This window comes from Scatophagus argus, chromosome 18 (genome assembly GCF_020382885.2).
Source record: "Scatophagus argus isolate fScaArg1 chromosome 18, fScaArg1.pri, whole genome shotgun sequence".
Taxonomy (NCBI): Eukaryota; Metazoa; Chordata; class Actinopteri; family Scatophagidae; genus Scatophagus; species Scatophagus argus.
Genome location: NC_058510.1, coordinates 9,577,990 through 9,597,664, shown reverse-complemented (window position 1 = coordinate 9,597,664; position 19,675 = coordinate 9,577,990). Strand labels below are relative to the sequence as shown.

The 19,675-nt window shown below is 42.1% G+C and overlaps 1 protein-coding gene across 11 annotated transcripts in view; it reads right to left on the bottom strand.

Moving 5' to 3' along the window:
- The window catches only part of scrib (scribble planar cell polarity protein), a 60,007-nt gene extending 41,010 nt beyond the window's left edge, over positions 1-18,997 (bottom strand). For 10 of the 11 annotated variants that reach the window (XM_046371436.1, XM_046371439.1, XM_046371443.1 and 7 more), the window contains exon 1: positions 17,896-18,994. In XM_046371436.1, the coding sequence (XP_046227392.1) occupies positions 17,896-18,054 (159 nt within the window). In that variant the 5' untranslated portion in view covers positions 18,055-18,994. Of the gene's footprint in view, positions 1-17,895 lie in introns of all 11 variants that reach the window. The other variant, XM_046371442.1, reaches the window with a different exon arrangement.
- Between the last annotated feature and the right edge of the window lie 678 nt (positions 18,998-19,675).

The window sequence follows — 19,675 nt, the reverse complement described above, 5'->3', positions numbered from 1 at the left end:
CTCTTACAGAGCACATTTGGTGTGCAGGAGACCATAGAAAACCCCAGACACTCAACTCCATGTTTGACCTAAATCATTAACCTAAGGCCAGGTTCATGGTTTAAAACCATCAGATGCATGAAGAATTTCGTGGAACAAAGACAAAAAGGGTTGAACCAAATTGCTCAGATCTCAGCTCACCTACAGAGGCATTTATTCAGCAGACACACACATCTCCATGATAGAACTAGAAAGAGGAAGTCACTCTACATATACTAAATCTCTCTTCTATTCTTCCCATAACCCTCAATTTTATGTTTTACTCTAACACGCTTCCGTTCCTCTGTGAGTGGAATTCCTATTCACACATTCCAGAGCCTCTTAATCTTGTGCCAAATCTGCTCAGTCGCCTAGCCTGCATGTCCCCTCTCTTCCCAATATCAATTCCCTTACAATGCACGCAAACTACACACACTGAGTGCATAGTACTGGGGTGAGGGGCTCAAAGAGAGGGGAGGGGTAAGCACATGCTTTTGTGTTGGCCCGGGCCCTTTCAGTATCTGGGGAAATAAAAAGCGGAGAGGATTTGGTTGACTGAGTAACTTGGTCGGTCACTCGAGTGGGAAGCCTCATTACTGCACTCTCGCTTCTATAGATAGCTGCAGTTGTTCGTGCGATACAAACTCAGTACGAGTGACCACAGCCACAATACAACTCTGCATTTACACGCAGTCCTCCTCTTGCTAAACTTAATATCGTCAGCCCAAAGTTACGTGAAACTTTAGGCACCAGCAAGAAAACACGCACAATCATTTCATGGCCAATGCTACAGCAACATGGGCTGATGTTGCTCAGCTACTTGGCAAAAGAGTCGCCTTCCTGCTGCATTTACACTCAGTGCAGTGTTTGCATTTAACTCTAAGTTACCAAAATGTCTACACATGAATGACACCCTAACTGGTTTTCTTCCCCTCCTCCTTCCCACTGCTCTCTGCTGCTCCACCTCTCTGGGTTCCCTCCATTTTCCTTGGCAGAAGGACAAAGGCCAAGTAGCCAACCCCACACAGGGCTGTCAGTCACAGGCCAGCTCTTGCTGCACCCCCCAGCTCCTCCTCCCAGCAGCCCGGCCCAGGGATTCCTCTAGTGTCCAAGAGGGCACCGTGGAGAAGAGAATGAAGGCTGGAAATGTAAGGATGAAGATTTTAAAGTGGAATGTGACAAAGGATAACAAAAGGTAGGAATGACTGAGAAGGATAGAGAAAGTGAGTGGGGAGAGCAGTGCAAAGAAAAGAAAGGTTGTATGTGAAGAACAGAGGAGAGAGCTGAGTGGAAGGGAGTGATTATTCATTCAATGGATTCCCACAGTTTTCTGGACAATCCACTGATGGAGACAGAGACTTCAGCCACCAACCAACAAATTATCTCAACAGACTACAGACTCGCTGACCTTCTTTCATACAGATGAATGACGAATCAATCAAATTAATAAAAACATGAAACAAAATCAACACACTGTCTTAATGTGGTTGCAGTGTGGAACACATCATTTCCACTGGCTTCATCAGAAAACTCAAAACACATCGGACCAACAATACTGTAATGGAATTTTCACATACATAACACAACCATCCGCCCACCCACAACTACAAATTCACATCCCACTTCCTCTGCCCTCACCCACCGTCTCCCACACACATTCACTCTCTCTCTGTTGCAGCTCAGGTGTGCTTGTGAGAAAGAAACAAGAACAACCAAATCCAGACACTACTACACTGCTGAACTGCATCAATGGTGTATTGTGTGTTTCATTTCAGATGGCACAACTAAATCTATTAACTTCAATAAAAAAAAGTAGGCATGTGTGTGCATATGTCTTTATATGGGCATTTAACTTGTGTTTATGCACCATTATCAAACACTGTGCATATGTTTGTGTTTCACTTAAGTAGCACGTTCAGTCGTGACTACTCTTATCCTGCCCCAGTCCCTCAACAGGCCACACAGAGAGAAGGGTGTGGTAAAGCTGGTGTGACTGACAGCCTAACCAGCTCTCATCTGCTTACACCTGTCCTGGTGACTTTGATCTGTACAGAGAGCAAACACAGCAGAGAGTCAGGCCAGGCAATGTCTGAGACTAAGGCTACATATAAGCAGTCGTCAAATCTAGGGGAATAAAAGTTGATAGCTTTATAACTATAAAAAGTTCTGCATTTCCAACAGGCTACATTTTGACATGTCAGATTAGGTCAGAATGTCATCTTCCAGCTTTGTTTTTAGCAGCTGAGCCAGTTTATATTGTTTAAACAAAGTCAGTCAAATGAGGACACAACCTTAAATTTTCATTCTCAACCAATACACTGTAACAGCAAGGGCAACCTAAACATTCTGACATTTTTCACTTTTTGTATGTTTTCTTTGGTGAGCATGAATCCAGACAGAACCAGTGTGGATGGATGGATGGTCTTAGGTGAAGGAATCTGTACATGTACACAGTTTATGGATGTGTTTAAAGGATCTTGTTTATAAGAGGAAACTTGTATATGCTGGCTTCTTTACAGCATCCTCGCCTGGAAAAATAGGGGAAGGAAAACAAGTCGAAGAAGTGCAGAGGAACAGGGGGAATCCTTTAATTAGGGCAGACCAATGGAAAGAACAATTGTTGCCCACAATGAACACCTCAAGCTACCTGCTAAAAATACAGAACAGCCAAACTGTGTTTCTACCAATCACCAATATGGTTAATAAACAACCATAGTGACAACACTGGAATAGTCTTTAGTATTGGTGATTTAAAACAATGCAATAATGTTTCACTAGATTATGAATGCAGCCAAATATGCAGCTCAGAATGTACAGTTTACAGATTCCTATTTGACAGCTGTATGATGTCTACACACTTGCAAAGTAAATAGAAAGCCTATATCACAGTTGTGCCTGTTGTAGGCTTCAGAGGGCTAAAGGAGAATGATTGAGAGAACAGGTGGGCATGGCACTGGGCATGGCTAAGAGGCTCCATCACTCACAAATGCACATGGCGCATGTACTACACTAGGAATTTAAGTACATGTTAAGTACATAACGTGAAAATGGAGGCAAATTTCTATCACAGAAAATTCAATAAATCCATATTTAGCTCCCTATGCAGATGAATACTAGAGTAAAACATTGTTTGTTTATGCTTAACAAAGAATGGTGACCGCTTGATGCAGTAAAGCGATTTCTTGTCAGCATTTTAAAAATAGACATGTAATCCCTCCGCCGTTGCCATATTGGTGGGCTAATCACTGCTTTGGCTACTAAAACCGTCACCGTGATAGAAAAGCCTGCACCACCAGTGCTGGGACACCATGTGCGCAACATGATTAATGCAAACATACAAGAGGAGAGAGAAAGGGAGTTAGTCCTGATTCCAGGCACCGATTTGCAATCCAAAGCAAAGTCAAAACAGCAGCTAGGCTGAAAGCATTGGACAGAGCTCTTACACATGCCTGCATTTGGCTTCAGTTTCAGGTTTCATAAAGCTCATCTTCCACCTGCCTGAAACAATCAGGACACTTAATGAAGATTAATCAATAGACTGTTATTGACAACAGCCTACTTCAACATTAGAGGAGGAAGGAAACAATATAACAACTTAAAACAACATAATGCTAAAGGGAATGACTGCTGACCAGCTATGATGGGGGAGGGGGGGTCATTTACAAGATCATGACCACAAAGTGGGCATGAAATGATGCACCTCAACTTTAATTTTTGTTGATTATATCAACGGCCATACAACGCTACTCCCATTCAGACTTGGCTGTTTAGTTGAACTAATGGCCTAAGATTCTCCAGCTATGCTCTCACGCGACAGGAATGAATGAGTTCACAGGGAGAGCAGAAACTGTAGAGCACGCCCCCCCCAATCTCCACCTCCACCTCCTCTCTCAGACTTCATCACGTGCTCTCTCATTCTCTTTCAGTGTTCCCACAAACATGACACAAAACCAGAAGCCCCATTGTTTATAGTCCACAGAGGACGTTTGGCTCTTTCCTGGATGGGCTGGATCCGGTATGCGTACCAGCCAGCTCTGTCTGTCCCACAGTGAGGTTCAGCAGCAAGGGATCAACATGCCAAACAGGGCCTCCCGCACTAAATAGCACAGTATTGTATATACAAGTAATTTGCAGTCTAGTTAATATACTGTCAACACATAATGTGATCAAACACATTATCAACAGCAGAAGAGAAATTTGGCTCACCTGCTGCTTGATTCAGCAAAAATAGAAAAAAGTATATTAAACAGGCTCTGTGCAGGACCTGCATAAATACACAGAGAAACAAAGATTGTGCTGATGTGCTTGCTGTCACGATAAAACACAATGACTTTCATATCAAGCGTCTCGGACAGAAATAGAGGATCTGCTCCCCATGTGCACCGTCATCTATATTTCAAGATTATTTTTCAAACATGCGGTGCAACAAGTTAGTGGAAACAGTAACGTAAATGAGAAATGCTACAAAAAATTTTAATGATTACATGAAACTACTTTTCATAGGAACAATGTTGGGTATTACACCTCAAAAAAATGCTCTGAAAGTGCTTGTGTGCTGTTAGTGCACTAGCAGCCCTCATACAATTGATGCATTGTATGTGTCCAAGTTGTGGCCTTCCTCAAAGGATCATGTGGCTCAGTATCTATCGTTTTCCAGTAACGGTCTTGGCATTCTCCCTCTTGCAGCGGGCTTCACACAGGTCTCAGGCGTTTATATTTCTCTCACAGGAATGTTCCCTGACCGTTTGAAACCAACATGGAAAAGCACAGTTACACACAGAGCCTCGCCAGTTTTTCCCATACTATGTTTGTATATGGTTGGCCTGGGAAGATTAACTGACAGCCTGTCAAGTACATTTTTATTTTCAAATTTAGAGGTTTCTTGCAACATAGTTTTAAAACAACCAAGCTTTAATGCTCTTAAGCTCTGACACGCTGTACAACAATCTTTATACACAGAATATTTATCAGCAAGAGAGTCTGATGACAAGGACTGATCATTACTTGGAATTATAATAGCTTATGCTTACCATGAGGTTACACTACTAGAGTGAGAGATTTTGGTGTTTGAATAAATAAAAATCGAAGCTCTGTAAATGAAATGTTGTAACCATTATCAACAGACAACTTGCATGAAACTCACATTAATCTGCATGGGCCATTTTCCGCAAAATACACTCCACATCCTCCCCCAACACCTCCCACACCCACCATGATAATCTGAAGTTCCTCCAGATAATTTTACAAAACCTAAAAGTTTGAACAGATGACATTCTTTTGTAATGTCGTAACTCAATCAACCAAGACTTAAATGAAAGTAACCCTATAATGTGATGTGGCAACAGCAACCAGACTTGTGCTGCTTAGACATTATCTGACAAACAGCTGTCAGTTTTGCCTGGATCCAACAAATCTGGATTACACAAGGATCCCCACTGTGTACATAAATTATAAAGGTGAAAATGTTCTATTCATAAACCACCAAATGGTAAAACAGGCCACAAATAATTCCATTAACATACTCAATCTAGGGTATGTATGTTGCTTATGGCATGGGATGTTTGCATAGTATTATTAATTTTAAATCCTAAGCTTTTAGAGTTGTAGTGTCGTTAATACATAAAAGCAGAAAAGCATATAAGCCTTCAACACAAACTTCAATTAGTGGTTCACAAGAGCAGTACAAAGTCACCTCTATGTAGTCCACTGACCTAGCATCCCAGCCCTGTGGAAAAATACCTGCTCCACTTTAGGTGCTGCCCATGCTTTGCTGCTGGAGCTTTTTCAGAACCCAAGGACAAAGTGTGGCTTTGAGTCAAGCCGTTTTACTCCTCCTCTGTTTCTTTATGACATGCTCAGCTCGGGCAGAGGCCAATGCTGCAGTGTCGCAAGCAGGTGTGGAACAGCAATCACCAGGGCCTCTGTGCACACCAGGAAGGGTCTGCAGTGACAGGGAAGCCCCAGCTCATCTGGTGTCTCTCCCTGACAACGCAGGGTAAATGCACCCCCGCATCCGGCAAACCACTGGCCCTGGGAGATCCATTACCTTGGAGACAGGCATTTGTTCAATGAATCTGCCAAGGGAACAAGGAAACAGAAACCTCCCTAGTGACTGACAGCAAAATGAAAAGGGCCTTACTTGATTCAGACACGCTCACATCTGCTTAAAGATTAAATACAGCATCTGAACATCTGTACTGTATCATCACAAGCAGGACTATTACTGTGATGTAATCTGGCTTTTTGTCTGTTATCATTTCATTTCTGTGTTGTGAAATTATGAACAGAAGAGTGCTCAGCACTTCAGCACATATGCTCATCTTCAATACAAGACAAGCATGCCGTTTCTTGAGATTACAAGCCCAGCCCCATTAATATGTCATGGAGACAGCATAATTACAGAGTTGCCTGCACACCCTTCCCACACGACTCCAGAAAGGATCAACGTCAGGAACAACCAAAACAGTAGCCCTAAGCCCACAGGCAAGCACATGCTGATCCCCCACGGCTGTCTAAAACACTGCTCTTCTATACACCTGATGTCATGAACCTGGTGTGTGATAGCAGATCTAAAAATACACTACAAGGAAACCTGATAATGCACATGGAAAGAATCACACTGTACCTTAGAGCACAGATAGCAACATTTTGTGCTTTTTCAGCAGGTCCATGTTCACAGCGTGTATGAATTGACAGAGTTCAACCAAAAGCGGTATATGTACGCTCAATTTGCACTTGCCCATGACCTTGTCCTAGACACTGAGCTACAGAAAATGCTACGCTCACACACATCACTGTTTGGAGACTAATGTGACAATATGTATTCTGCAGCCTTTCCAAGGATTCCTCCTGCATTCTGCAAGCTCTTGCCACCAGACAAGCAAAATTAAATAGAACAAAGTGATTTGGTGTGTGGAGTCCGGTTCGTTTGGGAGCTGTCGGTGGCAGAAAAAAGAAAGTATAAAAAGTTTCTCTTTAAACCCATGTGTAAGAACTCACAACTACAGTGACAACATGACAACCTGCAGAATGTAGTTAAGGTTCCACAGTGAAGAAGGTCAGGAGTGACTGCAGGATAATTTAAAATACAAATACAAAGTGATGACTGGTAACTACAGAGGGGGAGAGAAGGGCATTTTTAAGCTAAAAATAAAAGGATTATTATCAGCATCTGTGTGTGTTATATCTTAATTATTTCAGTTTATTGCTGTTTTTTTCAGCCAACATCTACCCTGATAACAGATAAATTCCCAATAAGCTAATGCCAGTCCATATATCAGCACAGCCTATCTGAAAACAATGACAAGTTCTGCCTACGATAAGACTTTGTCTGTATTTGCTAAATTAGCTAAAATTACATTATGAGAACTGGCAAAGCAGAAGTATGAACACACAGGCAGTTCAGTGGGAATGCCTTTGACGTGTTTTCTACATTCTTTTAGCTAAGCTCCTTCTCAGTATTCCCATTAGTGTCTTAGGTCCCAGAATTTCATGAAGTAGCTTAATTAAAACACTGTTAGAATGAGTGGAGACTCACACTTCACATGGGGAGAGCGAAATTAAGCTTGATTAGTTTGAGAATTCAACTGAAGCAAGATGTGCATGTGTGTCATGCGTGCTTCAGTGCCTGTGTGTGGGCTTCGCCAACAGGAACACGAAATGAGTAAAGTTCAAGTGTGTGTGAGGGCAAGCAAGAGAAGTTACTCCTGCTTCCAGAGGGTAGGGCAAACTCCTGGAGATTCCAGGCATGCCTGAGTTTCCTCGGATATCACATGCTGCAGTGCAGAGTTAATTGCGTAGTGCACACCGAGCCTTGCAAGTTTTCCAAAATGTTTCATACTCAAGTAAAGCCATCATTAAGAGAAAGTTAAGGCAAAGTTGATTAGAATGCCACAACACATTACATTTATAGCTTTTGATACATTTTTATTTAAAGACTGCAAAGCACAGAGTAATCCAAACCTAACGTCTTCTTGAGATTTATATTTAACTGTGTTTATGGTTTTGTGAGATTTGACTGAACTCTCAGACAGCAGCGACGGAAGAAATATTATTAGAAAGCAGCCTGGTGGGAGAAAAAAGGCAAGAAAATGAACACAAAGATTAGCATTGTGAATTGTTACAATTCTTCGATTTAAAATAACTGACCTTTCACTATAAACAATGCCCTCTCTGTCAACACTTGCTGAATCAGTCATCAGCTCTGGCTGTTCTGTTGAGTCCATATCAACTGACTTAAAGGCAAATACATCAACGCCAGAAAAAGCAATGGAAAGGGTTAAGTAATGAGAACAAAACATGTTCACATGAAAAATAATGGTGAGCAGAAAACCAGGGCCTTCTTGTTGCACTGGAAATGAATAGATGCTTGGGGGCCAACTGACGGGCTCACTGATGCGCACACACACACACACGCACGCACCCATAGTGAACATGAGTTGCTGCTGTCTTCTTTTCTACAGACCTTTTTACTGCTTCGTTTGTTATTCATCGCTGGCATGAGCATGACACACACATGCCCGCATACTGCTTTGTTGTCTTCAAAGAACCCAGCTGTGCTTTATATTTACTTCTCTCATCTATTCTCTGGCAAACACACAAACATTCCCCATCAGCACCTCTATTAGAAGCCTCAAACTGGTCATGCGGCACAACACGCAAGTTCAACCTGTTATTTTGTGTTTGCTCAGTAACCAATTAACCAACCATGACCGTGTATCACTGTTAAATTCCAAGTGCCTCACATCTGAAAACGATGCTCCTGAATCTGAACAATAGACTTTTTCTACCCAGGTGGCCCTGACCCACTTACATTTTTAATAGAAGCAACAACATATTGGACTGGGCTGTCGGTTTGTGTTTAATTTAACCTTGTTTAAATCTAAACAGGTGTGAAGTCTGATTGAGAATATAAACCTCACTTTCAAGAGTGTCCTGACCAAGACAAACAGCACCACAATTACACACAAGATTTTTGTCTTCATGTCAATGTGTAACATTACAGATAAATATAAATGAAAATGCAGATTTATACACAATGCTCTGCCAAAAATTGCAGCACATGTTAGATAAGACAAATCCGCGTAGAACTGATACGCACAGAAGCCAGAGGAGAATGTAGTAAAGCAAAACATTGAAACTACAAAAAAAAAAAACTACATCGTCCCGTTCAGTCTTTAAGACACGCCACAATGAAATCACTGAAAATGTCCACACTTTCTAAGCCTTTTGATCTATTCCGCGAGTGAAAGAGTAAACACATGAATTCTCTTGGTACAGACAGAAGCACGTGATGTGAGATGAAGACAAATACGATAACAGCTGAATAAAACCCTTGGAAATGAAATCGGTACAAGTGGATTTTATCTGTGGACCGTGGACTAACACACTCATAAAACCCAGATGAGTATAAGCATTACAGCTAAAGACACACTCCAAGCAGAATACAGCATAAGCAGAAAAAAGACATCACAAAAAACTGCCGTTTCCTGGCAAGTAATTCAGTGATACTGGGTAATGAAAAAGGGGACAAAATCAGTAGAGCGATCAATAAAGAGGAGAAGCAGACAACACAGCAATTTAGATAAGTTGCAAATGATTATCCAATCAGTGATTATCACTAAGCTCTAAAATAGGGTCCTGTTACTGCATTATATAAATATTTGTATTTTATCAGTCAGCAGGTAAATACCCTATTTGAATGCGCTGAAAGACGATTTGGTTTTACAAACATGTATGTGTTTGCATGCAGACAAAGTATGGGCAGCCGCATGTAAACAGCAGCTCAGCTGTCTCATGAAAGCTTTTCAATACAACTAGGTGGAAGCTCTCAGTATCGCTGACTGTAACACACCTTTTACATACGTTCCCCGAGTAGTTCATAGTCAAGATAGACAAATGTTAGTCTGATATGTTTTTTTATTTTCTGCACATTCAAAACACATATACTAGAAGATTTAATTGAGTAATTTGTATTTTGGGGTCTTATAAGCTGATATAGTGTTGATCTGCAGTAGCTTTAACAGAAGTTACAAAGTTTAAAAGCACAGAGACAGCAGTTTCAAATGGAACACAAAACATTTCTACAATTCAGAAATGCACTACATAGTAGTTTGGAGACAATCATCAATCAAAATTGGCTGGGCTGGGAAAAATATTCCCCAAATGGAAGCAAATATTTGCACTGTAGCCCTGTAGATGACAGACAGCGAGATAGGGAGTCAAGTGAAGAGTGTTCAAGTGGTACTGACATCACCTTTGTCCCGTAAACACCGCTGCAGCAACAAGTGGATTAATGACTCTTGAGCTCTTGGGCTTAACATTCCTTCATGGGTTGGTGCCATATCTTGTGAAATTATAGAGAAACAAGGTGCTTTATCAGCCAAAGACACAGTGAGCATCTGCAAGGGTATATGGGAGAGAGGGAGGGGCAGGGAACAAAAAAAAAACACTACTGTGGCTCCGAGGGAGGGGGCTGGGCAAAGGAGTAAAGAAAAACAATAAAACATAAGTTTATTTTTCTGAAACCTCCTGTTTTTATGCTTGGACTAAAAGTTCTCTAAAAGCTCTTCAAAAGAATGTCCAGACTGGAGATGGTCTCACAAAAACAGGGCATTCCATGGCTCACTTGATTATTCCCACTTCCTGCTTGTAGAGACGCTCCCAGCGAAAAGGAACAACAAGAAAAACACAGGCGTCAACAAATCAGACTGGCCCGGACCTAGATACTGACCAAGTGCCTGAGACGCCCCATGGAAAAAAAACAAAACCAGGGCTTTGTGTGCAGCCTGAAGCAGCTCTGCCACCAGCACTAGCCCAGACAGAAAGTCATTATGAAGCGGCCACCTGTTCCAAAACACATATCAAAGCAGAGCGGCTCTGTTGTGATAGCTGTTGTGCTGATGAAGTGGTTGCTAACTGGTGAAATTCCAAACCCACTTATACTGCTGAGTAAAGATAAAAACAAAATTGTGTTATCATATCTCTTCCTTCTTGCAAGTGTTATACTGCAGATTCTAAATACGGGTACAGTTCTGCCCATAGAGAACCACGAAATATGCGTTCTTTTACACTCTCACCCAAACTGGGTGGAGATGAGAGAACTGACTTTGAAGGACGGTGACCCATCCAAAACCACTGTTACAGAAAGTGCACTGGGTGGAGGATGTAAGGGCTATCAGGTTTCAGAGTGACAGATACAGACCTCCAACGGCCGCATGTGGCCAGCAGATAAAGGGCAGCATTTGTTTGTGGTTGGTTTTAATGCCATCCCGGGCAACCTTTTCCCCCACAGGGACATCAGCACCCTGACAGATTAGCCTCAAAGGACCATTTGTGTGACTGAGAGTGGAGCTCCTGAGCTCCTGTATGATCAAAAGGTTCAGAACCAGCATCCTATCCCAAAGAAAATGTCACTGCTGAATTTAACCACTCCAAACATCACATGTTCATAGACAGTCTCTTTCTGAGTCTGTGGCCTAAACTTAACCTGTTGAAAATGTGCGAATGCCACAGACAGTTCATTCAAACCTAATATCTGGCCAAAGATCACCTCAAATCATACTGCTAACAGTTGGAAATAACTCTTCACTCACTAGGAAATAAGAACTTTTTACCATGGCCTATCAGCTCATAAATATTTTCATTTTATTATTATTATTATTTATTTTTTTTTCACAAAATTTCATCCTTAGGACCAAATCAGTGCAGTGCTGTGTAATTCAGAGAACAAAGAAGTGTAGGAGTTTTGTAATTTGGTTTTGGCTAAAATGACTAGGACAAAATACCAAGTTTTTGTTCCCTTGTTATTGATGGTCAGGACAAAAATACTTCGGACTTGGAAAAAGGACTTTCAGCATTTCTCAACATTTTGTTTTATTATTGTACACCATAATCCAGATGTTAAATGTAGCCCTTATATGATGTGATTTATAAAGAATTCGCTCAACTAAAATGAAAAACTCAAAATTTGCTGCTTAACAAACACAGGGGAATTTAGCTAATGTAAATCATGGCTACCAGCCACTCAGCCCATCTGACACACAACATAGTTTGCTTCTTACTTTGCAATTTAGTTTGACATTTATATTAGTTTGAAACAATATTAATATTGTTTCAAGTCTGCCACTCTCTGGACACTGTACCCTTTATATCTGAGGTTTCAAAACACTGGTTGCTGAGAGAATGAAATCAACACATAAATAAAGTGGAACAGAAAAGAGATAAAATGTGGTAACCTTGCATATGTTGTCTGTGTGTACTTAACGTCTGTAGCCAACAGAGCTATCACAGTGCTCCAGCAGGGCATGCAGCCCTGCCACAGTCTCTCTCCTATCACAAACAGCTGCCACCTCTAACAGTCATCAATTATTCACCAGAGATGTACCTCCTTGTTTACCTTTGAGCTCTGAGACCAAGGATAGGCTGTTGGATCCAAATCGTACTGCCTGGAGAAAAGCAAGGAATCACTCGATAAAAGTCACATGACAGCCCAAGCCGAACAGGAAATGCTACCTTGATGATAGTCAACAGGGCCACGTAGGGTGGAACCAACAACATTATAATGATGAGACTATGAGCTGTAGAGGGTAGCCTGCAAGGATTATTTCAATTATCAATAACTATGACAAATTTTATTTTGTAATGTCAGTTGATAGTGAAAGTAGTCTGTTTGGCACAATAAACTGCCAAAAGTGTTGGTTTATTGTAGATGGGTTAGATCAAGTAGGGATTGAACTGTTGTAGCAAAAAAATTCACATTTCCGTGAGACTGAAGGATAGGTCAGTGGCATAAACAAATGCAGCGCTGCATGTCCACATGCACCTTGCAGCCACTGCTGTGTTGCTTCACATAAAAAAACACAAGAGGCAAATGTCTTTATCCATGCCTTACAGCAATAGTGCATTTTGCATTGTAGGCTTGACATTATCCATTTAAGACAGCTGCCATTTTCCAGGCTGAATGCATGATTTCTTTAAGTGAAGGAAGGAGAAGGAAGGACATAGCAGAGCAAAGCAGAAAATCTATCCACACTGTCCAGAAGTCTCCAGGGGGCCGTCTGTTAACTCTGTGACTACTTCTGTGGCTGCCTCTTTCCCACCTCAAACTCCATGTCGGGCCTGACTCTGGTGTTCATGGATGGATGGATGGCCCCATCACCAACAGTCTCAAAGGACCAGGGAAAAGTGGAGTGGAGCTCAGCTCAGCTCAGCTGCCCAATCACTTCCTTCAGTGTAGGTGCCAGATCCCCCCCTTCCCCTGTTAATCCATCTCCGGAATAAAATACACCCCCGACCGCCACTACATACTCACTCTCTCACATAGACACACACACACCCCTCCCATTACCCCTCTATCTCACCAGATTGGGGGAGGGGGGTAGGCAGGATGTGAGACCAGCTGGTCATCAGCTCAGACAAAGAAACCTGCTGAATGTGCTCTTGCATCAAAAAGAGTCTCAGATCACTCACATTGCTGTTTTTTCATGGTCTCACCAGTTCTGGATCTCTTTCACTTTTTAGGCACCGTGATACAACTAATCCTGTAAGGGGGAGTGCCCTGATCACAAAGTTTAAAAAAAAAAAAGACCCTTTACTGTTTTGCTCACGGATGTAGTCCTTAATAATCAGGGTGGGGGTGGGGGCGAATACAAATACATAAAATCTTACAGAAGAGAATAGAAGAGAATAGGGTTTATTGCCAATTGGAGCAGAATAGTCTTTGTCTTTTACTTTTTGGTCTGAAATGTGAAAACAAAACATTCATATGCCAAATCATACTTTAGATCCATTTACATTTTGTGAACAATAGTAACTCGAGCTTCAACATGCTTTATTAAAACAGCTAAGAAGAGAGCAGAAGAGTGAGAAAGAGCTGAGCTAGAGAAAACAATGTGGTTTTTCTGTAGAGAGGCCAGTGGCAGGTGTAATTTATCTTTGGTCCTAGCCTAGTTCAGCCAGTCACAGGGGAGAAACAAACCAGGGCTCTCCTGTAGAGTTAACTGGAAACTCAGGGAGGGCAGACAGACTGCAGAACTCAACAGTGCACCATAAGGATAGAGAAGTGAACGTCCTAGATTTTTTTATTTTTTAAAACCAAACTTACCTCAGCACCAAACTTTTGGCTTTAACGCCCAGTCAAGTTGCATTCCTCAGCCTTCAGAAATGATACAGTAGATGGGTAGAGCACCATTCATTCCCAATTAGACCGAGCCATTTTTCAGTTGTCCCCCAAGATAACAAACAAAGGCACGTAAAACACTGAACAATTCATGTGTGGGTAATGCAATTCACAATCAGCAAGAGCTGAGTGATGGGGCTTCTCTTGACCTGAGGCTGAACATACACAAGGGACTCAAGAGAAAAGCACTCAGATTTTTATCAGAACATTTATGTGCTTGTGGGGCATTTTCCCAGCCAGATGAAGCCCTAATCTGCCCTTTAGCCACAGATCTTTAAGAACACACACAGAGAGGCCACTGGTGACAGCTGAAGATTAAAAACATTGCATAGTCATCCTCCCTACTTATCATGCACATATAATTCTCCTTTATTTATACAGCAAAATACTCATCACACTTTCCATTTTTAGTCAAAGCCTGACCTCCAATTAGTATTGTAACTTCATGAAGAGAGAAAGAATAATCATTCAGACGTTCCTGATCACAGTTCTAAACTTCGTCAGAATCCAGTTACTGGATGCAACTGTTCTTTCATTTCTGGTTGTGGCAAGTGTTAAAGCAGGAAATCTTTACTGTAGCATATCAAGTGTGCCTGGAAGGTCCTAAACAACCTGCTTAAAACCTGTTTCACAAAGTCTAACAGGGACACACCCATTAGGGACTTGTTCCCTATTTCAACAAGGGGAAAGCCAAAACAAGAAGAAGTAGATATACACTGCCATTTATTACAGCAGTTCTTTTCTCCAAAAAAGGGCCGTTTTGTGCTCTTCAGTAGGTGCAACTGACCTAACAAGACCTAAATTGATCATCTGAGTCAACCTATGCTTGCAGACTTAACATATGTCTAGTAAGAGGCAGTGCGGTGCACACAAGAAAGCGAGAGCCACGATATAGGATATTTGTTGGGGGGTGGTGCAAACACACTTGTGAATGAACTTCTTTGTAACCTGTCATGAGACTTGAGAACAGCTAAAAAGATAATTCCCTCTTCCTGAACATGATCTTTGAGGCATGGATAATTTGTCACAGCAGCAGAAAGCAATCCAGACTGTTTTCATGCAAACGTCCTTGCAGAAAACACAGGACAAGTATAAGCAAGAAAAACCAAACTATGACAAGCAATTCTTCAATAATTGATAGAAAGACTTGAGAGACATACCAATGTCACCTGTAAGTGACAGAGGACTGCCAGTTTATATAAGAGCAGCCAAAATAAAATTTTGTGCAATAAGAAGGCAGAGCTGAGAAACGGCATCAAGGGCTAGGGATGTATGTGTGTGAGAGTCAGCTCCCCACTCCCCACAGTAGCATGTTCTCTAAAACTCATTCCACACACATAGATCATACGTCATAAGATTTCATGTAGCATAATCACTGCCTGGATAAGATCTCGCCCTAAAACAGACAAAAATGCAAACCTAAAACACTCTTGAAGTGGTAAAGGCAACCATAATTACCACAGAGAGCATAATCTAAGACTGGTGGGCAGTGTGGTGGAGGTGAGTCAAACTTAAACTGTCAGGACATCTAAATCTCCATCTGTTCACGGAGTTAAACCCCTACCAATACAATCTGGACATGGACACCCCCAGCACCACCCTACATACTTAAAGGCATCAAAATTTCTGCTCATTAGTAATTTAAAACAAGTGACCTGTTTTGTATACTTTATAAATAAATTAATGGCTGTCTTGATTATGTCATATTTTGATTGTTACTGCACATACACAAATTCACCTGATTGAAACTAACCCTGCTTGACTGATCTGTACACTGATGACTGTGTCCCAGGACAGGTTGTAGCCCTCCTTCCAGAGAAGGGACAGTTTGCGAAGCCAATTATTCTCCATCGATAGCATATGTTGTGGTGGTGCACATGGTGGTGCAGCCAATAATCCTATCGTAATTCGTTCAAACTGTTTGTGGTGAAAATACCGGCTTATTCACACATTGAATGAACTGAGAATCTAAAATGAAACAAGATGTTAGACTGGCTATTAAAAAAGCCAAACACTGACAAGCGAGTAAACAGACTCATCTCTGACTTGAATGTGCAGTGGCAGGGAAGGAGCATAAAAATGAATAAAAGGCTCTTACTCACATATGAGCTCATTATGGAAATGCTGTTCATCATACAGTGAGTTCCCTTGTTCCCAACCCCATATGGGTCTGACCTCTCACACTGCTCCTTCATTGAAGCCCAGAATGAGCCCATATGTTTTGTGTCTGCATGCTACGCATTCACCGCAACCACACGAGACATTCTGTCACCGCGCATTTACGTCTCCTGGTTGAAGCCAACACCACACAGAGAGACAGTGTCGCTTGGCAGGGTGCACCAGAATATTCAAGTGTACCCATCACTAAGTATTTCAGAGGTCACATGTACACTGTGGATATCTGACAGCATTAACTAACTTAAGTGGAGGTAACACAGTGTCTGCAGGTAAGCGTCAACGGGTAAATTAGACTGAGGTTTTATGCGAAGAAAAGGCCTTAATTACACTGAAGACAGGTTAAATATTCAGCAACTACTTTTGGGGTGTCTTCATTGCTTGCTGTCCATCTGTGCCAAAAGAGTGAAGTAGTAGAATAGTTATGGATAAGTCTATCTTTTATCACAGGTTTAAAAAGTGAAACACATCAAAGGGATGAGGACGCATCCGCTGATAAAGACGAACAAATAAAGCTCCATTATTTGATTCCCAGGAAGTAACAAGCAGTCCTGTCAACACTTCAGTCTCTGTTGACCTTAACTTGTTAACAATCATCATTAGTGAATGTACCACTTGTCCCCTACACCACAAAGCTCAAGTACTGAAATCTGAGGAACTGACAATGCCTACTACTAACCAGTCTATTCATACAAATTCCTTGCTCCATCACAATCACAACCAGCACCTAATTATGAACAATACCTTGAATAGAAACAAGGAGAGAGTCGAGCAAGCAAGCGCTTTGTTCCACAACTCTGGATGGCTATAGGGAATACAGACCAACAACAATGCTGCTCCCCTTAAAATAAACTCTTTGGCCGTGCAAAGAGAACTTCTGTCACGTTCCAAATAGTGGGATTGTGGGTGGGGACAGCGTTGGAAACCATTCCACACATGCCTTCCCACATTGCATCCAATTCAACTCAACACTGACGACATTACTACAGGCAACATGTTGTTGTGCCAGCTGTTCTGGTCAGGGCTAGTCCCTCTGAACATGCAGCAAATCCAACCTGCAGCTGGAGAAACCTCAGCACTGCTTGTGACTAAAAACATCCCACTACCCTGGTCCTTATCTTCACATACACTCATGTTACTTAAAACTCCAGCGTTCTTGGAAGTACACTACCATGCAAGGACTGCAAGGCACTGCTGTTATTCACTGATACATGCGTGCAAACAACAACTACTGTACTCTGTGGTGCCTGATTGAAACAGGAGATACTTTTTACTTCCATTATCTAATTCTGTTTCAGCACCGCAAAGCAGAATGGCCAAACCCATTTCCAAGAGGCAGGAAGGAGATACCCTCGCTAAGAAGGAAGTACCTGAGCAGGTGCTTATCTCACCTGGCAAGACCTTATATTATCAAATGGGCGAGTTAATACCAACTATGTGCACACAATCACTTCAGTCAGGAGAATAATAACACATTTCTGATTGACACATAGCTGCATTCTTGGTCTGTTGACCCTGTATACCTTTGGTAGCTCTTTGAGTTGGTTGGCATCGAGGAGAAGCTCTTCCAGGCTGCGACTGTAGCGAAATATCTCATCAGGGACTGTCTGCAAGCTGCAATGTCGCTTGTCCACCGACTCGACGTGGCGGTTGCAGCGCCACAGGGGGATACACTTCAGCATGTCCGGCCGCCGTGGGGGATTTGGTTGCCGGTGCTACTGAAATCTCCGCATCGGAGGGTGAAGGTCGGATGTAGAGAGAATATTTTAAGGGGCTGGGCTCACTCAATGTCAAATAACTTATTGTGTTCCCAAGACGATCCTGAACAGGAGGCCGAAATCCACTTAGAGACAAAAAATAATCCGTTCGATCTGTTAGCGATATTCCCAGTTGTAGTTCAGCCGTCCGTATTCAAGGATTGGCAGGTTCGTCCTCGCGTCATCCACCCCGGAATTACAATTAGCATAAAGAAAAGCAAGAACTTCCACTTGGCCGAATTGTTTCCTCACTTCTTGCACTCACTTCTTCACAGGGACGGACTAACGTTAGCTTGTTTTGCTACCGCCACCATCCCTGTTCGAGACCGAAGCTGTGCCGTGTTTAGCTGGATAACATGCAGTCAACGACCCAGTTATTCAGAAAGGTTGCTTGAAGTATCCTAGTCATGAGTGGCGACTGCTAATACAACCACTTGACTTAGGCTACAAATAAATCACGAGCACAAACAAGCTAACACAACCCACGGAGCGAGTCAGCAGAGATTAACTCGAGTATTGCTGCGCAAGGATGTGCTCGTCCTCACCGGCTGTGTTGTTAGCAAGCTAGTTACCGTTAGCTAACATCGGCTAGTAGCTGACTGAACGTCTTTGTGCCTGGCTACCGTTAGCTAACATTAGTACAACCAAAGCTACGGAAACACCTTGTCAGGCCAGCTGCGCGTAGTAGCAACATCCCAAAAGACGTCAAAAGAAGCACCCGGGGACTGAATCGATGCGACTTAGGTAAAACGCCAGCAGCGAGATCAGGAGTTTCACCAACAGCCGCGCATCACTCCCCTTGTTAAGCCGAGGCAGGCTGGTTTGGTGTGTTGGGGGCTGGGCTCCGTTTGAGCTGGAGCAGAGTCCACACGTTACTGGCGCCTCTGTAGTAGCAGCCACACATAACTTTACAGCTCCACCTAGCGGCAGGTGCTACTTAGCTTCAATGAATACAGCGGTATCAAAGCTTTTTTAAAGATCTCATACTAGTGAATTATTTGTAGTGTTGCCGTGCCTGGAAAAGTATTAACTTATACAATCATAACTAAATTAAGTCCCTTTCATGAGCAAATTTGCACGGCTAATTATTTCAATCCAACTATTTTCTGCCGAATCATCCACAAGAAAAGAACTTTTCCTCTGATGTGGCACGATTGCAGTCAGTGTTGCTGCACTATGTATTTCTAAGTAACCCTTAGAAAAGGTTCACTCTCCCTCGGCACAAAAGCAAGCAGAACAGTGTAAGGTCTAAATCTTCAGACAATTAATAAGTTCAAGCAATCGTGTTTTTCATCAAGATGATGTTCAGTATACACAACACATGCGTCTATCATCCACTTACAAGTTCCTCTCCCTTGACTCATTGTTTGCTTGCAAATAGATGACACATACTTTAATAATGGTGCTACAGCCAAAGTAAGGTGGCAACAAAATACTTAAAGGGTAAACAATATCTCCAAGGGTTGCCACAAAATACAAACCCATTGTGACAAGTGTTTTTAAATGTGACAACATACAGTAAGAACCCAATTATCCAGTAAAATAA